The sequence below is a fragment of the Carassius auratus genome, linkage group LG28B (assembly GCF_003368295.1).
Source record: "Carassius auratus strain Wakin linkage group LG28B, ASM336829v1, whole genome shotgun sequence".
NCBI classification, from domain to species: Eukaryota; Metazoa; Chordata; class Actinopteri; order Cypriniformes; family Cyprinidae; genus Carassius; species Carassius auratus.
In genome coordinates, this window is record NC_039293.1 from 2030446 (window position 1) to 2048442 (window position 17997).

Here is a 17997-nt window from a genome sequence, read left to right on the forward strand (position 1 = left end):
CATGCTGTAGATGAGCAGGCTTTAAAAACCGAGATGCATGGTTACTAGGCAACCAAATGTGAGATTCCTATATCATTAACAGCCAAGATAAAGTTTTGAAAAAAAATGGACTGTTACAGTGAGATGAATACAGATCTGGAGATGGGAATCTGGGCTGAGGAACAAACTAAATGGAGCTTTAATTCAAGAAAGATTAACCAGATCCATAGCATTTAACAAGCCAGGAGGAAACAGACTGATTTATTGTTGAATTATAACTGATATGGTAAACCTCTATTTCAAGTCAAATTAAACGATGACTGTTGAAAAAGGAAATATTGTAGAGATATGGAGCCTTTAAAATGAGTGTGGACTGGATAACTCTGATCATTTAAACTTGAAAGTAAGTTTGAGGAATATCTGAGTTTATATTGAAATCAGTGTGATATCTTAGGCCTGGTTCACACGGGACGATTTTAAAATTGTCGGCCGATTTTCCAAACCTGAGAGACCCCACACGCGGCGATAAAAAATCACGGGTCTAACACGGGGCTAAAATCGGCCTAATTATCCTGCCGTGTGAACCAGCCTTTAGCTTCATTTACAGCTTGATTTAATGTAGGACTATGACAGTGATGGTATATGACTTCAGATGTAAACCATTAAGCAAATTGTTAAGAAGACTGCAATATTTTATAACTCAGTTTCAACCGCTGCCTATTTGGTTAAATGTTTGTAATTGCAAGATTGTAAAATATTTTTTGTATTGCCAGCCATCTCGAATCAGTCAACAGCTGTACAAATGAATGTCAATTTCAGTAAGTGTATAATGTTCAGAAGCAGCTACACTGACGGCCGCTGTAACTTTCTGCCACTCAGCAATCTACTGTATCTTTTATTAGAAACTCCTGCAAAGACCAGCAAAAAGAACACTTTTATCAAGCCTTTACATCTATGAGCAGGTAATGCCTCACTTCTGCAGTAAGTTTCTTTTTTGCCTCTCTTTTTGGTTTCTCCGTTGCTAGTGCTCATTGAAATATCGCCATGTTTTATGCATTTAAGAACTTAAATAATTTAAAATAGCATCATAAAAAACCATTCGCGGTCACTTCAGGGAGCCAAGGTGTTACCAAAAGCTTGTGCATGTTTAAAAATACAAAGAAATTGTGCACAGAACAAGTCGTGCTTCTTCCCCATCACCCACAGCCCCCCCCCCACTCCCCCATCTGAATTTATTGCGATTATAATAAATCTGCAATTTGTGTACATGCAATTTAAGGCATGCAAACTGCACTAAGGTTAATGGATGAGGTTCAACCTTCTGAACAGTTTTATCACCAACAAAAATGCCCCTGTTGTGGCTAACACGATCCTGAAGCCCTCAGGAACAGTTAGCTACCAGAGGAGGGCAGTTATCCAAATCATATGCTCTGTAAGTGATCCAAATGAGTGAATGAGAAATGTATGAGTCAGTCTAATAATGAGCGCTGCCTAATGCAGGTACTGTAGGAAAAGTCCTGCAGAGCAGTCTGCCTGATTCAACCAAACATCCAAGCATGGAAGAACTCCTGACTGAGAAAGTGATCTCACCTCTGCTGTTTCTGACCAGCTCATCAGCGCTAGAAACAATGAATCATGCTCAAAGCTGATTCACAAATTTGAACAAAGTTCTTGTGCATGGCCATGAAAACAAGAGAAGTGCTGATATTGTCAAGAGAAAAGTTCCAGGTGACTCTGATGTGGCACTCTGGATAAAAGCAACACTCAAATCAGTGCTCTGGGAATCAAACCGATTTACTTGTCATTGCTAGTCTCATGCTTTACTCTACATCTTTACAATATGGAGGTGGCACTGATGCACCTTAAGCTGGCAAACCAAAGCTGGTATAACACTCGAATTGGATGCATCCACTTGGAGCTTAAGGAACAACATCCTGTTGTTGGAGCTGCCAAACCAGAAAAAATCCTGAGCATGTGAATTACTAGGTGTATTGCATGTCTAACTGCAAAAGCTTTGCGTTGCTATGCTGTTGATGTTACACTGCATCATTGCATAATCTGTAATCACATTGTGATTTATAGCATCCGAATGGAATCAGCTTGGCTGGTACTGCTGGACAACAAGCGTAGTCTCTCTGGTAATGCTGGTCATCCAATTTAGTGTTGGATTTCGTAGAGGCTAGCAATAATAAGCTAGCTTTGAAAGCATAAGATCCCACGCTCCCTACATAATCACCCTCAAAAGCCATGCATACTCCAAAATACAAGAACACACAGGCAAACAGAAGCCAATCAGCGACATGTGACAATGCTGTCACATTAACTCATGTCTCATTCAAAGAGAAAACATTACAGTACAATGCGCATAATATTACAATAATAACACTTCCATTCTCACTCAGTCTGCAATAATGTATGCAAATACATATGCTAACAGACAGGCAGAACAGCCTATAAAATTCCTTGGACTGATGGATATAATTGGACAAACATTTTGTGGTCCCAACCCATCCAGGGATGAAATACATATAAATACATTTAGACCACTTAACTTATTGAGACTTTCAACCAACATATATATTTTTTTTAAACCAAATCATCTACCCTGCCCTTTTGCCAGAGCTCATACTAGTACCAACATCGAAAAAAACACAACATATCGCTCTGTTATGTTGGAAAAGTGACATAAAAGTGCATTTGCATAGCTCTCATAGTGGAAAGTTCAAACGTAACATTATTATAGTTCAATTCTGCGTTCTAGTCATTGGTCGGAAATCAATTAATTAATCTTCCTTTCTTACAGCTGCCGTATTGAGTATTGCACTTTTTCCCAATCATCTTTCATACAAGTGATAGTACATCCATTCTTCTGAACACTGTTTCTAGTTTTACCTCGTTTCACGGGGCATGCATTCTGACACACAGCCTTGAGAAGTCTCACACATCCCAATAACGGAAAGCAACAGTCACTGCTCGGTAACCCTAGTCAATCTGGGTTCGATTTGTGACTGCAAATGCTTGCTTGTGGTCAGAAGGACGTCATGAGAAGCCTGTGTGCCAACTCAGCGGTAATGTATTCCGGCTTGAGAGTGTGTGTTTTCTGAGCCAGACAGAGGGGTGAGACAGATCGACAGAGACAATGAGTGCGAAAGAGGACTGTCCATTCCAAACAGTGGATTCGTTTGGGTAATTGGACCGTGCATTAGCAAGGGGCCGCCTGCCCTTAATTGCTCTACAGCAATCTATTACTGCACAGCAACGAGTATTATTTCAAAAGGCCTGGGCTTTGGAATAAGAGCAGGGAGTGAGAGAGAAAAAGGGGGAAGAGGGAGAAAGACATAAGTGAAAGTGTGCTGGTGGCTACAAGGATCTGACGCTAGAGGACTCGGCTAATATGTTCAGTTCTGGAATGTTCTATAATCTATAAAAAGAATCATGATGTGCTATATTAATCAATTACACCCCAAAGTTGCTTTTTGATGTCATAAAAGGTTTCATACAGAAGTTCTGCTTTGAAAAGACTATTTATTGAAGAGAAAGGCCTTCAATATAATGTAATTCATATATATATATATATATATATATATATATATATATATATATATATATATATATATATATATATATATATATATATATATATATATAATACAATGTCATTCGTAATGATTCATGAAAAGCTCATTCCCCAATAAATATGTAAGCAATGGCATACTTTTTCCCCCCAATGCTTGCTTTTTATCAAATGTTAAAATGCTACACTATTATCCCATCATTCATCTTGGAGCAAGTTCAAATTAAAGGTCTAGAACTCTTTATTGTATTAAAAAAAAGAAAAAAAGAAAAAAAACTGACAGGAAAAATGATTTCCAAAAAAAAAATCAAATGTAAGGCCACTTAAAATGTAGGTGGTCACTGCTGTGCTTAATTGCCAGTGAATAACTCCTATCAGTCATCCACTCTCTCTCACTGCAGGGACTGATCAGCACTAACCAGTGAACACACACCAGCAGGGCTGGCATGAGTTTAGTCTTAGTGCTGCTGACACTGCACACCTGCGTGCCCCCGGAGACACTGGGGTGGAGACTGGAGAAGAGAAGAGAAGAGAAGAGAAGGAAGGAGGACCTCTTTATAGAAGCGTTTCCCAGCTAATTAAAATCTAGGACACTGCAGATACATAGACGAAGAGACGCCGTGATGTCTGAAAAAAGACACTGTCCCTGTGACTTACATCAAATATAGGCTAGGCTAATGATAGAGCTACAGTAGCGGGGCTAAAGGCTCGGCTTCTGAGTCCAGGCTGGCACACTCTGACCCAGCCTGTGTTTTAGGACAAGTTTGAGAACTGGAAAATTATCTGAAATTGGAGATGTCACATTGTCTTCAAGGAAAAGGAATATTGAAATCAGAGAACAATACATAATCTCAACCACTGGACTGTAGGTTTGAGATGTATATTTAGACCATTGGTCTAAAAACTCAATTCCTGGAGGGCCACAGCTCTGCACAGTTTTGCTCCAGCCCTAATCAAATACACCTGATCCAGCAAATCAAGGTCTTCAGGATCACTAGAAACTTCCAAGCATGTGTGATTTGGAGCTGGTTGGAGTTAAACTCTGCAGAGCGTTGGCCCTCCAGGAATTGAGTTTTAGGCCACTGATTTAGACTTTATTGGTATATAACAACCGGCCAATACCAGACGAAGATAATGCTCCATTCTAGTGAGCTGCCTTGTTGTCTACAGCCTACATTGACAGCCATTTTCTAAGGTAGCAATCTAACCTAAATGAAAAAAACATAGACAACCACGCTAACAGCTCAACACTGTTGTTATAATGTTATAAGCTGACACCAATTATAAATACAGCACACAAATATTGCATGGATGAAACAATCACTTTTCAATTAAATTGACCGGTCTTATTGTCACTTATCTGAATGAATTAACTTTTTTTTTTTTTTAATTTGTTCCTCAAGAATTTGGCTAAAATAAGGTATCAAAGATGGCATAAATTTGATGCCTTATGATACCTTAACTGGATAGTTTACCCATACATTTTTAAATTAAATAAACAAAGACCTATAAGACACATTTTCAGGACACAAATGACAATATTTTTTAATCTACATGTCAAGCATGTTTTATACTTCTGATTAATATGCTAAAAAAATTATAATATTAATATATATATATATATATATATATATATATATATATATATATATATATATATATATATATATATATAGTTATTTTTTTTGTAAATAAAACTTTATTGGAGATAATTGGAGTACGTTTTGTGAGAAAATACAGTAATTGCACAATAATAATATATTTCTACTTCAAAATTTGATGTTAAATTAATTTCATATTTAATTTGATAAACAGAAGAAGAAATTGAAATTGAAAAAACTGCTTGATTCACATTAATTACTTTTACAATGGCTTTAGAAACTTTTTTATAGCTTGAATATTGTGGTTACATGGGCGCATTGGGAAAAATGTGCCTCTACCTACATTTTTGGTAAAACTTTACCCAGATGTACCTTTGCATACTATTCACTGCAGTTCCAACTGAAACGGACACTGTAGAGGAAGTTAAACACCATCGACTTTCAGTGTTTTTTACAGACATTGTAACTAAACTCAAAGATGAAGCGCATTAACCTTATATCGTCACTCACCGACACCGTACCTTTCACTTTCCATCTGCCTCAATACACAACACATATTTAGGTTCATCTTAAATCAAGCCCACGTTGTGCCCAAATTCAATTTAGCTTCAACGAAAAAGATACATCTGCAAAATCAAGAAGCTAATGAGAAATGCAGCATGTGTAATGAGTCTCAATCTGATCATAAGAAACTGGTTTGCTTTTCTGTATGCTATAGGGAAGCGCTGTTAGATTTTTTGGTTTAAACTCCTCTTTATGTCCTCACAGGCCTTTGACATAAGATTTGTCTCCAGACTGCAGTTTATTCAAATTATCAACAAAAGTACCACAATTAGTACTAGTCACAGCTGTTAACCATGTTAATGACCAAGCGGCAACCTCCCGCTCTCTCTCGTGAAGTGACTTAAACTGTAATTCGTCAATTGGCCGTAGACTCAGTCAATCCCATAGACTCCAAATGTAAAAATGCCCAACTTTACAACAGAAAAAAACATGTTTACAGCCTGGTTCGAAAAATTATTTAGGTCAATATAGCTCATTTTGTCCTTCATGACAACTATGAGTGGGGTGAATTTTTTTATAACTCACCTGTTTAAATTATATTAAGCCTTAAATTTCTGTGTAATTAAGGGGCGTGGCCACTTGAGTGACAGATGGATTGCCACTGCTGTCACCACTGTCAAGTTAGGTGGGCGTGGCTTCAGCAACCAGCTCCCACCTTTTTGCCCATTTTCGATTATCCGGGAGTGATGCCCTGCCAAGATGGCCATGGCCGTCAACACCCCATTTTTCGCAAAAATGATTTTGCGTTTTTTCAGACAACAACATTGTCAAAATGATCCCCGTTTACACAGATCCACAAAAAAACACCACTGTCTTAAGCATAAGGCCACTATACTTGGTAAACATATAAACACATGCGCATGAAATCAACATTTTCACAAATTCGTTTTTGTTTTGTTTTTGTAGTTTACAAGCAGACGATAAAAATATAGTTTCCAAAAACTTGCACTTTGAAACACATGGACCCATTGTTCTGTGAACGAACAGCCAAAGACATAAAACGCCTGAAATAGCAGTGTTTGGTTTATATACAGTATAAAAAAGGATTCCCTGCAACGTGTGGGCACTCCCTGTTGTGCGAGCACATTTGTAACGCGGGGCCATTAATCAACACACTGTTCCCAAGCTCTGTGCTGACGGTCGAAAAACACACACAACTCCATAAGCACTTACAACATACTGGTCCCAGTAACAACAAGCTGACAGTTCTGAAAGAAGAGGGAGGCTAACATACATCCTGAGAGAGAAAACACTACAGGCAGTGCACAACCCCACCAAAAACCCTTAACACTCACTGCCACAAAAACATGAATGAGAGAGGACTATAAATATAGTCACAATGAGAACACACATACTGGCCCCTGAGCCAGATAAACACAAATGCACAGACACACAGAGCAGGGGGTAGTCATTTTCATCACAGTGGGCAAGAGGAAATGTGATTCACAAATGATGAGAAATGAAAACAGCAGGGAGGATTGGAGGGGACACAGCTATAAAACATCTGGACAAATGTCAAATACATAAATACAAATGTATACACTAGGGCTGTGCAGTATTGCAGTACATACAGTGTGATTATAGAAATGTTTGCTAGAACATTATGCAACATGAAAGAGGAGTTTAGTTGTTACGGTTGCTATACATTTATATGGATTATCAACTATTTTGTGTATTTGTTATTTTATTATGGCTTCAAAACGGCTAGTCGAACAGAAGGTTGCATCGAATATATATTTAAATGTAATTCATTCCTGTGATGCAAAGCTGAATTTCCAGCATAATTTCTCCAGTCTTTAGTGTCACATGATCCTTCAGAAATCGTTCTAATGTGTTTGCTATGTTTGCTGATTTAAATTTTTAGATGCTTTGATGAACAAAGTTATAAAACAGCATTTAGAAATGCTGCGAGGTTTGCATTAAATCAAGCGATCGCATAATCGTATACCATACACACAATTTCAATGGAGGGACTGAGAGCTCTCTGACTAAATCTAAAATATCTTAAACTGTGTTACAAAGATGAACGAAGGTCTTACGGGTTTGGAATGAAATGAGGGTGAAATGAGGGTGAGTCATTAATGACATAATTTTCATTTTTGGATGAACTAACCCTTTAATTGCTGATTAAAAATACAAATTTCTTTCATAAAAAAATTTTAAAAATAAAAACTCAAACTTCTGAATTGTAGATTATTCATTTAAAATGTTTTGAGTCTGAGTCTGCTGTTTTGTTAGTATTATATAAAGACTTTTAATTCATGTTTATAAACCTTTTAGTACTTTTGGAGGTTTTGTTCATGAGGTACCAAAAGTATCAGAAAATAACAAACTATGCTTCAAAAATAATCAAATAACTGAAAATATATCATAATATGAAAAGAGCAATGATGGTAATTTCCGTTTCACGTCCACTTTGAAGTGAAAAGCAAGCATTGTATACCGAAATGAAGGCAGATTTGTGTGCGACTGGCTTGACTGCATACATAAGAAGAGAAGAGTCGATCATGTCACAGGAAGAACAAGTTATGGCATTTAAAATCAAATTTCAAATCAAAAATGCATTTGCTTTAAAAAAATTTCACAATGAGATCAGTAACACACATTAAGAAAACAAAAGCTATATTGATTTCAAGCAGACTTTAAATATTCTCAAAAAAAAAAAAAAAAAACTGGTGTTGATAATGGATAACAAAAGTCGGTGATGTAACAAGAGTCATGGATCATCTCTTGCACTGCATTACCTCTGCACGAGTCTGTCAAGGTCATGAACACAGTGTCGAAGTGCAACTCTCAGCTGACATTTGGGAGATGTGACTCTGTGCTTCTAATACATTAAATCTATTTTCCAAAGCAAACATCAGTCTAGTGTGCCCTCCCAGACCCTGGGACATATTATTAATGAGTCAGGACACTGTGTTGTTTAGGAAACATGTTGTTTCTCATTACTGCACAGTTACAGACAGGATGGCACAATGGGCCGCTACCACAGTTCCCTGGACATTATACCAGGGAAAGGTAGAGAATACTTATGCAGGGCTTACACACAAACACACACACACACACACAATCTCATGCCCTGAGCAATGCTGGAACCAGGTTGGAGGAGCTCGGCTTGCGATTTTCCATTGGCCTGCTGATGCCAGCCAGAGGCACTAAAAGAGAAGCTTCTCTTCTACCCAACCCACTGAGAATGGATTTGAAATGATGACCCACAACACTGTGGCATAATCACGCAGCAAGGAGCCACCCGATAGCGACACACACCTTCTGGCCTTTCACAATGCCCCGTGCATGACATGAAGAGAAATGGGTGAGCGAAGAACGTAAAGAACAATCCAAACATGTGAAAGGTCAATCGCATACCCACTTGACTCCAGTATAAAAAAGTGGGGTAAGCAAGCATCAACTTTTTCCGCAATCTGCACTATAATGCATTGGATTTGGAAATTCGAAGCCATGCCTTCTGAAGCAATAATGACCTTCTCCATCACTGACAGATCTTGCTGATGTACTGCACCCAACTCCTCCTCCGTTTTTTTTTTTTTTCAGAGAGAGATCAGTGTGCAATGAAAACATTGCGCCTTTGCCATTCTGCTCTCATCCGCATCCATCCGCATCAGCTGGCACTAGAGACACGTCATTCTCACACCCTCTCATTCAAATCAACGTGAGCTGATACAGCAGTGCTACATTAAGCCGCATTTGATGGAAATGCCTCCTGGAGGCTTGTGCAAGGGGGTGTAGTGTCAGTGCCATGGGGAACCTCCGAGAAGCATTTTGCTGGAAGAAATACCTCTGCATTGAACCCGTTACGCACAAAACACGGATGCATGCACAGCCTCCAATCATGCCTTCATAACAATGATGCCTAATATTGCATGGATGTGATAACGCATAAAGCTATTTTAAGATGCATTGCGCAATAGCTAGACGCTATTAGTAGTAATGGCTGCTAAAAATGTTTAAATATGCATTTATAGTCTATATTCAGAAAATAACGAAAGTTTGAATGGGAAAATATATATGAGTTAAGGATTATTTTCTGCAAATAAAGAAGTAAATAAATAATAAATAAACTTCGTCATGTTGTAAAACGATCATATTTAAGATCATAGTCCTCACCTGCCAACAGTCTGGTTGGCGAGCTGTCGCATCCGATTGAATTGCTTCTTCATTTTTCTAATTTAGTTATTATTTTTTTCTGCGTTAACACCTCGAGCACAAAACAATCCGCATTTCTCTCAAAATAAAGGGACGTAATCCGGTGCGAACATCCCCGTTATTCCCATCACACGCCCTCATGGCAAAACGAAAGAGGGTGGAAATGTCCTAAGATGCGTATTTCAGTGCATTTTTTGCGCTGCTGCTCGGCTGAGATGCTGCTGGGCGATTCTCGCATCGGCAAAGTGACAGCAGTGGAACGACGCGAGCGCGGTGCAGCATGGGAAGTGTAGTCTTATTACACACGCTCCATGTGCCGAGCGCTTTTCATTTAGTTAAATCGACACATATAACCCTGTCTACTGAAACAGCAGCAGGGCATGTTTTTAACCATGAAATACTGCTTCAGAGCATAGAGATAAGATACACAGTTGTTTAGGAACTGACCACCAATCATAAACAGCCTCGGTCCTAACTCATTACATATTCATGACTTTGTAAAAGAGAAGCAACTTTCCCTGGTATCTGAGGGAAACTGTAAATGAGTAACGTAGGTGCTTTGACAACAGCGACAGCACACTGATAAATATGAACACATTAGTTCCACAATAAGGCAAGAAATGCATGAAATTTGAAATTAAGCTATTTATTTATTATTATTATTATTTTCGTTTTTGATGGTGTGCACGTGTAGAGCGAATCTGGAAATGGGCAAAACAATTATTGTTTTTGTTATTATTATTATTTTATTTAATAAGATACTGCCCTTTTCTATACATTTAGCTAATTCATATATCATGGTGAGAAATCTTGAATAAAAGCATAATGCGTTATGGGATAAGAGGTTGTGTCCCAAATGGCACACTACGCTATGCACTTCTAGGCACTGTGTACTCGGCCGTCTAGTGTAATTATTATAGAATATAAGATTATTTTATCATCCAATAGGAGTCTATAACAGCCCCTCTCTCACATCCGGGCTTGTGGAAGTGCACCTTTTTAGGAATATTCGTTGTGCACACACGCATAAGACTATGCTAACCATTTATTTATTTAGTTTTTGCCATTTAGGTGGCTGCTATTATGTGGGTGGCAGTTAACCTTTTACAGGTCGCATCCTTGTTGTGTTGACCTTAGAGGCTAAATATAAAAATAAAAGCTTTACAGTAACAAATATTATGCAAACTAATTAACACAAGATAACGTATGAGATAACCATATCATGTTCTCCAAATTTTAATTTTCAACAAAAAATTTGACCAAAGTAGTAAACAAGTTGGAAGCTGTAAAATCATAATATTATTAAAAAAAAAAAAAAAAAAAAAAAAACATTAACTTTGCGAAGGTTATTTCCTCAGGGAAATGATAAGCCGTGGCTTTGCGAATATTAGCTATTTATTTCCACTGGGAACCGAGCACGAGCGGAAATCTGGGGCTTTGTGAGGATGACACTGCCATCTTGTGGCTGCGTTCATATAGTTTGACCTATATTTAAAGGACTTCAATTTCTGTTAATTGTAAGAGACAACATATTGTATGATATCTTAGGTCAATTTCATGAAGCTTGTTATGATTTATATTCGGCAACATTGTTGCAACTGGACATCAATGCATTTTCAAACATAACAATAAAAAGATTCTGTGAAAAAAAAGCAGTAGTTATAAGAATAAGAATTTTGAATGTGCAAGTAGTGCTTTAATCTTTTGAATTATGACAAAAAACATCATCGTGAGCTGTTCATCTCAATTTTTCCTTCCAAAAATACTTACATAGCCTGCATTTGATTCTTAATTAAAGATGCATTCAAAGATTCTTTACAAGATATAAGAAAACAAGTCATTTGTTCATGAGCTGTGTTAAGTCAGTATGAAGATGGAGAAGATGAGAAATCAAACTTGTGAGATTTAGATATGAGAATTAGAAATATTCTGAGACAATCAGTATAAAAATAGAGGCGTTGAAATGCTGCTGACAGGCTACCATATGGTGTCATTTTAACAATGTTACAAAGGCTAAGATGATTGTGATTCACACATCTGACAAGACAGCATATTGTTCATTATTTGACAGATGCAGTGATCCAATACCACGTACAGCAGCCTAAAGTTAACAAAACTCAAATGGTTTGACAATTTTATTTCATGCTGTCTAGAAACAGAATATTGGTGCAGCACACATCAAATGGCTTGTCTTTTTTTGTGAAATAGACCTAATAATAAAAATGTAAAACAGCCAAAGCCAAATTTAAAAGCCATTCTATTATAGCCTAGTAGCATTCCTCTTAATCACAGTTGCTTGGTTCTCATCACCGCTTGTGTATAAAGTTAATTTAAATTTTGCCACATTGTCATGGACTTCACTATCAAGTTAAAATGCTAAGGTTGTTATTATTAACTTTTTAATATTAATCTTAAATTAGAAAAATGTGTTGTCGAAATTCAACAGAGGTTCTACAAACGCCATAGTTCTACAAATGAGTTCCTCTGAAACATTAGGTGATTGAATACACACTTTAGTGTGACATGAGAAATGCATATACCCTGCAAAGATTTCTCCAGTTATAAGTTCTTCAGTTATCTTTTTTTTTATTATTATTATTGTGCTCCCTGCAGCGCAATTCCAAAGTAAATGTATGTTACTTACTTAATGTGCTCAGGACACTTGCACTCGCACTTGAATGGTTTCTAAACATTGACGCTCGAGTGAAGATCAATCGTGAAGCTTCACTCACGAGTGTTGTTTTCAGTTCCTCACAGAGGCATTTCTCAGGACGGAATTGACGTGTCTGTGTTCTGTTGTGCCTCGGATGCTAGCATATCCGGTCAGAAACAGATATTTACCGGCTGACCAGGCACGAATTGGCACAAAGACAGTAAATTATAAATAGTCCAAATTCCCTCTCATTATAGCCTACAGCCTACCATGAACACGTTAAGAGTAATGCAAAGTGCCATGTGTATTTTCAAAGGCCTATATTGCGTGTCTTCCCTCACATTTGAATAACCAGTGTTGCAAAACCATTCTTAATTTGTGGTTCCCTTTTCACTTCAAAGGCATCATTGTTATGGGAACACCTCTGGTGTGACGAATGTCTGAAGCCCTTATACCACCATGCCAATTAATTAGCCAATAGCAGCTTAAATTTGTGGATACCATGGTTTAACTATAGTAACAAAGGTTTTTTGGTTTTATTTGTAGTAGCTGAAACATTATTTTAAAGAAATGCTATATGTAAATGTAGGAATCAAAATTAAGGTTAATAAAGGCTTTAGACATATTTTCCATTAGGCTACTAGTTTATGTGTATTGATGGTTATGCTAACAAATGGAACTTTATTGTAAAGTGTTACCATTCTGGACAATGGAAGCCACACAACTACAAATCTGGCTTACTGTTAATTGTTCATACACATAATTGTGAGATGTTACTCTTTAGTTTGTGGGGAAATTACTGTAGAATTATTATACATTTTTAATGACCTCTCAGATTTAGAAACCACACATTTGTACTTTTAATAATTCATTCAATAATTCATTACTTGAGTGAGCTGTAAAACAACTAAACAATTATTAAAATCGTGAAACCCATTTTACAACTCACTTACATTTGAACCGAAAATCTCGTTGTTGAAGATGGTGTCAAGTTATTTGTCAACTACAAATAGAACAATCAAGGCTGTTCAAAGAAACTAGAAAACTAACTCACCCTTGCGTCACCCCTCCCCTGTAACCCGGCGGTTGTGCAGTCCATTAGAAGTTAATGGGGCAACAGGTGGGCAGTGTACTGAGGCCTAAGGGTTCACAGGCCTCACTGAGTAAGTGATACTGAAAAATAGCCACTCGCTGCTCCTACCACAGGGGCCCCATTAATCTGGATGGCTGGAAACTGAGAGGACATCCTATGAGCCTTGATCTCAACCCTCTGACCCCAACTCTGTCATTGGTTTTTATTAGTCTGGAGTCAAAAGTTAATCACATCTGAGCATTGACGAATCTTTTAGTGCTGCCAGACCTGTGCAGGAACCATGCACCAGCAAACAAGCCGTTTCGGATGCTCTCCTGACTGTCTTAAATCAAAGTGAAAGGGACTCCAAGCATGTACATTCCCCCAAAAAAGACCCCTGCCTCTGAATTTCCTTCTGAAGCTCACTTCATCATCTCTTGTCATACTGAGGAGAGACAGGAATGTAAGAGGGGAAGAGGTCAAAGGGGAAAAGGCAGAGTGAAGATATTACTGAAAACATGAAGATCAGGAACACAACACAATTAAATTAAGAAATTCACTAAGGATTGCAGAGATGAAAACTGAATGTAATTGTTTGTTCATTAGTGCAAGGTTGGTGCTGTGTGTTTATGATTTACAAATAAATCCATGAAAAAATACTAACCTTAAAATCCAGTTAGTGTTGTGTCTTCCTTTGACTTTGCTCTCTGGTGACTAGCGTTTGTCTCAAAGTACATCTGTTATTAAACTAATAAAGCTGTTTCCTCAAAGTTCACAACCTTTTGACCTTTGCTGTTGGTTGTATTAACATGTTCTGCTTTTCATGTTGGATATTTCTGCTTGATATTGCTGACTTCTGACCACAAAAGTGTCCCTGACCTTAAAAAGATGATGTAACTAGCAAGTCTGCATTTCCACTTCAATTGATTAACACAGAGGGTGTTTTTTTTACATACCTGTTTTCACTGTCATGTAGAAACATGTTTCTCATTGATATATTTATTTATTTATTTTTCTTTTGATTAACATTAACAATAGACATTTTGGCATTTACTATGTACAATACTGAACCTTGTGAAAAAGAATTACACTCTAGCACGTTTAAACTTATTACAGAAATAATATACTACACACACACCAAGTTCAAATGTATACCACATGCAATAACTATATCACAAGTACTTTTCTGACTCGCCTAAATAGGATGTAATTTAAAAATTATTTAAAAGTGCAATTTTTTTAAGTGTAACTAAGGCTGTCATGAAAGTGTCCTTTATCTTATCTGCAAGTACAGTTGAAGTGCACTAAATGTGGACCTTCAATACAGTTAAACAGAAGTGGGAGTAAAAATCCTAAATTTGAAAGTCTTTAATCCTTGTATTTACACCATAAATCACCACTTCCCCTTTATTATGTGGCTTTTTGAAATGTGAATGTTGTTATCTGATACCTTTTTCATTCTGTTAGCATTGATTAAGAACAAAGCTAACCTGGGCTAACAGGCACAGTTGATGTTAGAGGTATCAAGTCCAGGTGGTGACCTGTAGCTGGACCCTCCCACCGTCGGCAGGGGAAGTTCACACACAACTTGTGTGATCAGACTTCTTCACAAAGAGTGTCATTTTACCATCTATTGTTGGAGTTGTGTTTGAAGCTGCGCCTCTTACTGTTAATAAACATCTTCATTAACAGTGTGTTGCTTCATAGACTGACTTCTAAAGCATCTAATGTTAGATGCTCTTCTAGACTGGAGAAGTGCAGAGACTAATCTTTAAAGGGTGCTGGAGTCATCATGACGATCCCCCTCACACCTTGGCTAATGAAAGTACTCTGAAATGAGAAGCGTTAAGAATTTTCAAGGTTATTTCTAGACAGATTGGGTGACAGAAAATGATGGCTATCTCTACAGCTTTGAGACGCTAAACGCAGGGCAGGATGATGGACCTGATAAGGCAGTGGCAATAAGATGGAATCTCTCTAGACATATATTTCTCAGCCTTTACTGCTTGTAATGAGCATACAATATTTTGCAACGAAACCTTATGGAGCTATGGATTGAAAATTCATAATATTATGAGAATAAAAATTACTGTATGTAATACAGTATGTAAACAGTTTTTAATCCACTGATTTGATAATTAGGTATTTGATTAATTGATAGTGAAATATAAAATGGGCAAATGTTGTTGTCTAAATTAAAGGCTGTAAAAAAATATAGCACATGTACTGTATCTGTTTAAACATATATGATGTGCAAAGAAAGGGGCTAAAATATAACATGCATGTACACAATAATAAAGAATAATAAAAAGGACAAAATTGTTTGTCCATCTTCATATTACATTTATACCCCAATAATGCCTGCACAGTTATTGCTCTCATGAAAAATTGCAATTACTTGTGTTGCATGTAGCATTTTAACCCTCATTTAACTTCCAACAAAAAATTTTTTTTTTAGCTATTGCATCACCCTTCTTGTGCACTCGTTAAGTGCAATCTGTAAAGACTCGATTGCTGTCATTTTGCAAAATGGAAATACTACTGTGGCTTGACATTTGCATATAAGGACATAACCTTAAAATGTAACTTAACACTGACGACTCAGTCTCACAGGTTAACTGTTTTATAATGGCAATTTTGCTTTACTGGAATGATGTGAATCAAACAAAAACAAGATTGACAACTAAAAATATCCATCAGTGGAGTGTAAGATGTTCATGCAAAAATGTATGAATGAGATTATATGAATTCATACTATTTTGCCAGCAATTCACCAAAACTTACAATAGTTACAAATTGCCATGAGAGTGTTTAGAAAAATCTGATCTGTAATGCATTACATGACACGCATCTGTCAGAGAACCTGGCAGGGCAAGCTGCATTAAATTACATGCTAATACATTTGTTAATATAAAGCATTCACATGTACAGGACAATTTAGGTGATGGTGCACTTTTCTTGCTTTTTTTGTCCTTTGATACGCACAGTTTTCCATGTAAAGCAAGCAATCAATTATTATATTAATTTGATAAGTTTCTGTAGCCATTGTAGTATCTTATTGTTCTTTTGGAGCTTTGAATTAAAAGTTAACATCCACTTTAAATGTATAGAAAAGTGCAGAATATTTTGTTTTGTGTTCATCTAAAGAAAAAAAAAACATATAGGTTTGAGGGAAGGTAAAACTATGTTTATTTCTGGATAATCTGTCTTTAAGGGTCAGATCAGGATGAAAACGCTCCATATGGTTACAGCTCATAGTACAAAATGTTTACCAAAATACTACTGCATGCCTGCAGGCGATTGATTCACTGAACTTGAATTCTAAGACAAACAGAGATATTATCTTTAAGTCTATATTTATCTATTTCAGATATTTAACACTGTTGTCACTTAGGCCTCTTGAGAAGCAATTTAAAACAATCTGGGTCTGCCAAAGTCAGTCTGTAGGTGACAGGTATATCCTCAGGCAAGGCCCACCCATGCAACTTAACATCCTCTTAAATTAGCAGTGTCTAGTGCACTCCTTAACACACACCTGAAGAGGTATGACCGAAGGTATACGGCAGTGTGTGTGCAGTTTGTAAGAGTAAAACAGTGACATAGAGCAGCTGCTCAGGAGAAAACATTACCGTCATTGTGTTGACACAGAGGAGAGCAAATGAAAACCAAAGTAAAGACCTCTTTGTTTGGTTGTTTAAAGACGACGTTAACTAAGGCTATTCATTATACATAAGACAGTTTGAGACCAGATTGACCACAGTACCAATGATGGGTGCCAGACATCTGCTCTGCTTTTGGCCTGACAGATTAAAGAGGTGTTTGGATCATACATGATTAGATGAATGAAAGACGGATGAAGTGATTCAGTAGGTTTTCCAGTCTATGTGGATCTTTCTTAGATCTGTATTTTAAAGGTATAGTCTCAAAAAAATTATAATTCACTCACCCTCACTGAAACCCATATTATTGTTTTTTTTTTTCTTCTATGGCAGACAAAAGATGGATTTTTCAAGCGTATCATGGCCACACTTTTCAGTGAAGATGGATAGGTACTGCATATGAAGACATTTTAAACAGTTTTACACAGCTATTTTTCATAAAATGAAAGCCAATTCACCAGTGACTGTCAAATTCCAAAAGGAATTATTAAGTCTTATGAAATCTTGTGTATTATTTTTTTTTTTTCTGCATCCATGTTAACAGATTAGAGCAGGCCAGTGTTGCCTTCAAACTGTTGTCAATCAAAACGAGGGACGCTATTATATGCGTAATATAATATAATATGATGCTCAAAATATGCCACTCCCATATTAATAAAATTAAAAAAATATTTAGACAGAGAGAGAGAGAGAGAGAGAGAGAGAGAGAGAGATGAATAAGCAGTCTGTTT

General features: G+C 37.0%; 1 protein-coding gene across 8 annotated transcripts in view; it reads right to left on the reverse strand.

Moving 5' to 3' along the window:
* LOC113067704 (rho GTPase-activating protein 44-like) overlaps positions 1–12567 on the reverse strand; it is a 52595-nt gene extending 40028 nt beyond the window's left edge. For 3 of the 8 annotated variants that reach the window (XM_026240111.1, XM_026240113.1, XM_026240112.1), the window contains exon 1: positions 9844–10163. In XM_026240111.1, coding sequence (XP_026095896.1) covers positions 9844–9896 — 53 coding nt within the window. In that variant the 5' untranslated portion in view covers positions 9897–10163. Of the gene's footprint in view, positions 1–9843; positions 10165–12526 lie in introns of those variants that run through there. The other 5 variants (XM_026240110.1, XM_026240109.1, XM_026240115.1 and 2 more) reach the window with 4 other exon arrangements.
* Positions 12568–17997: the final 5430 nt, after the last annotated feature.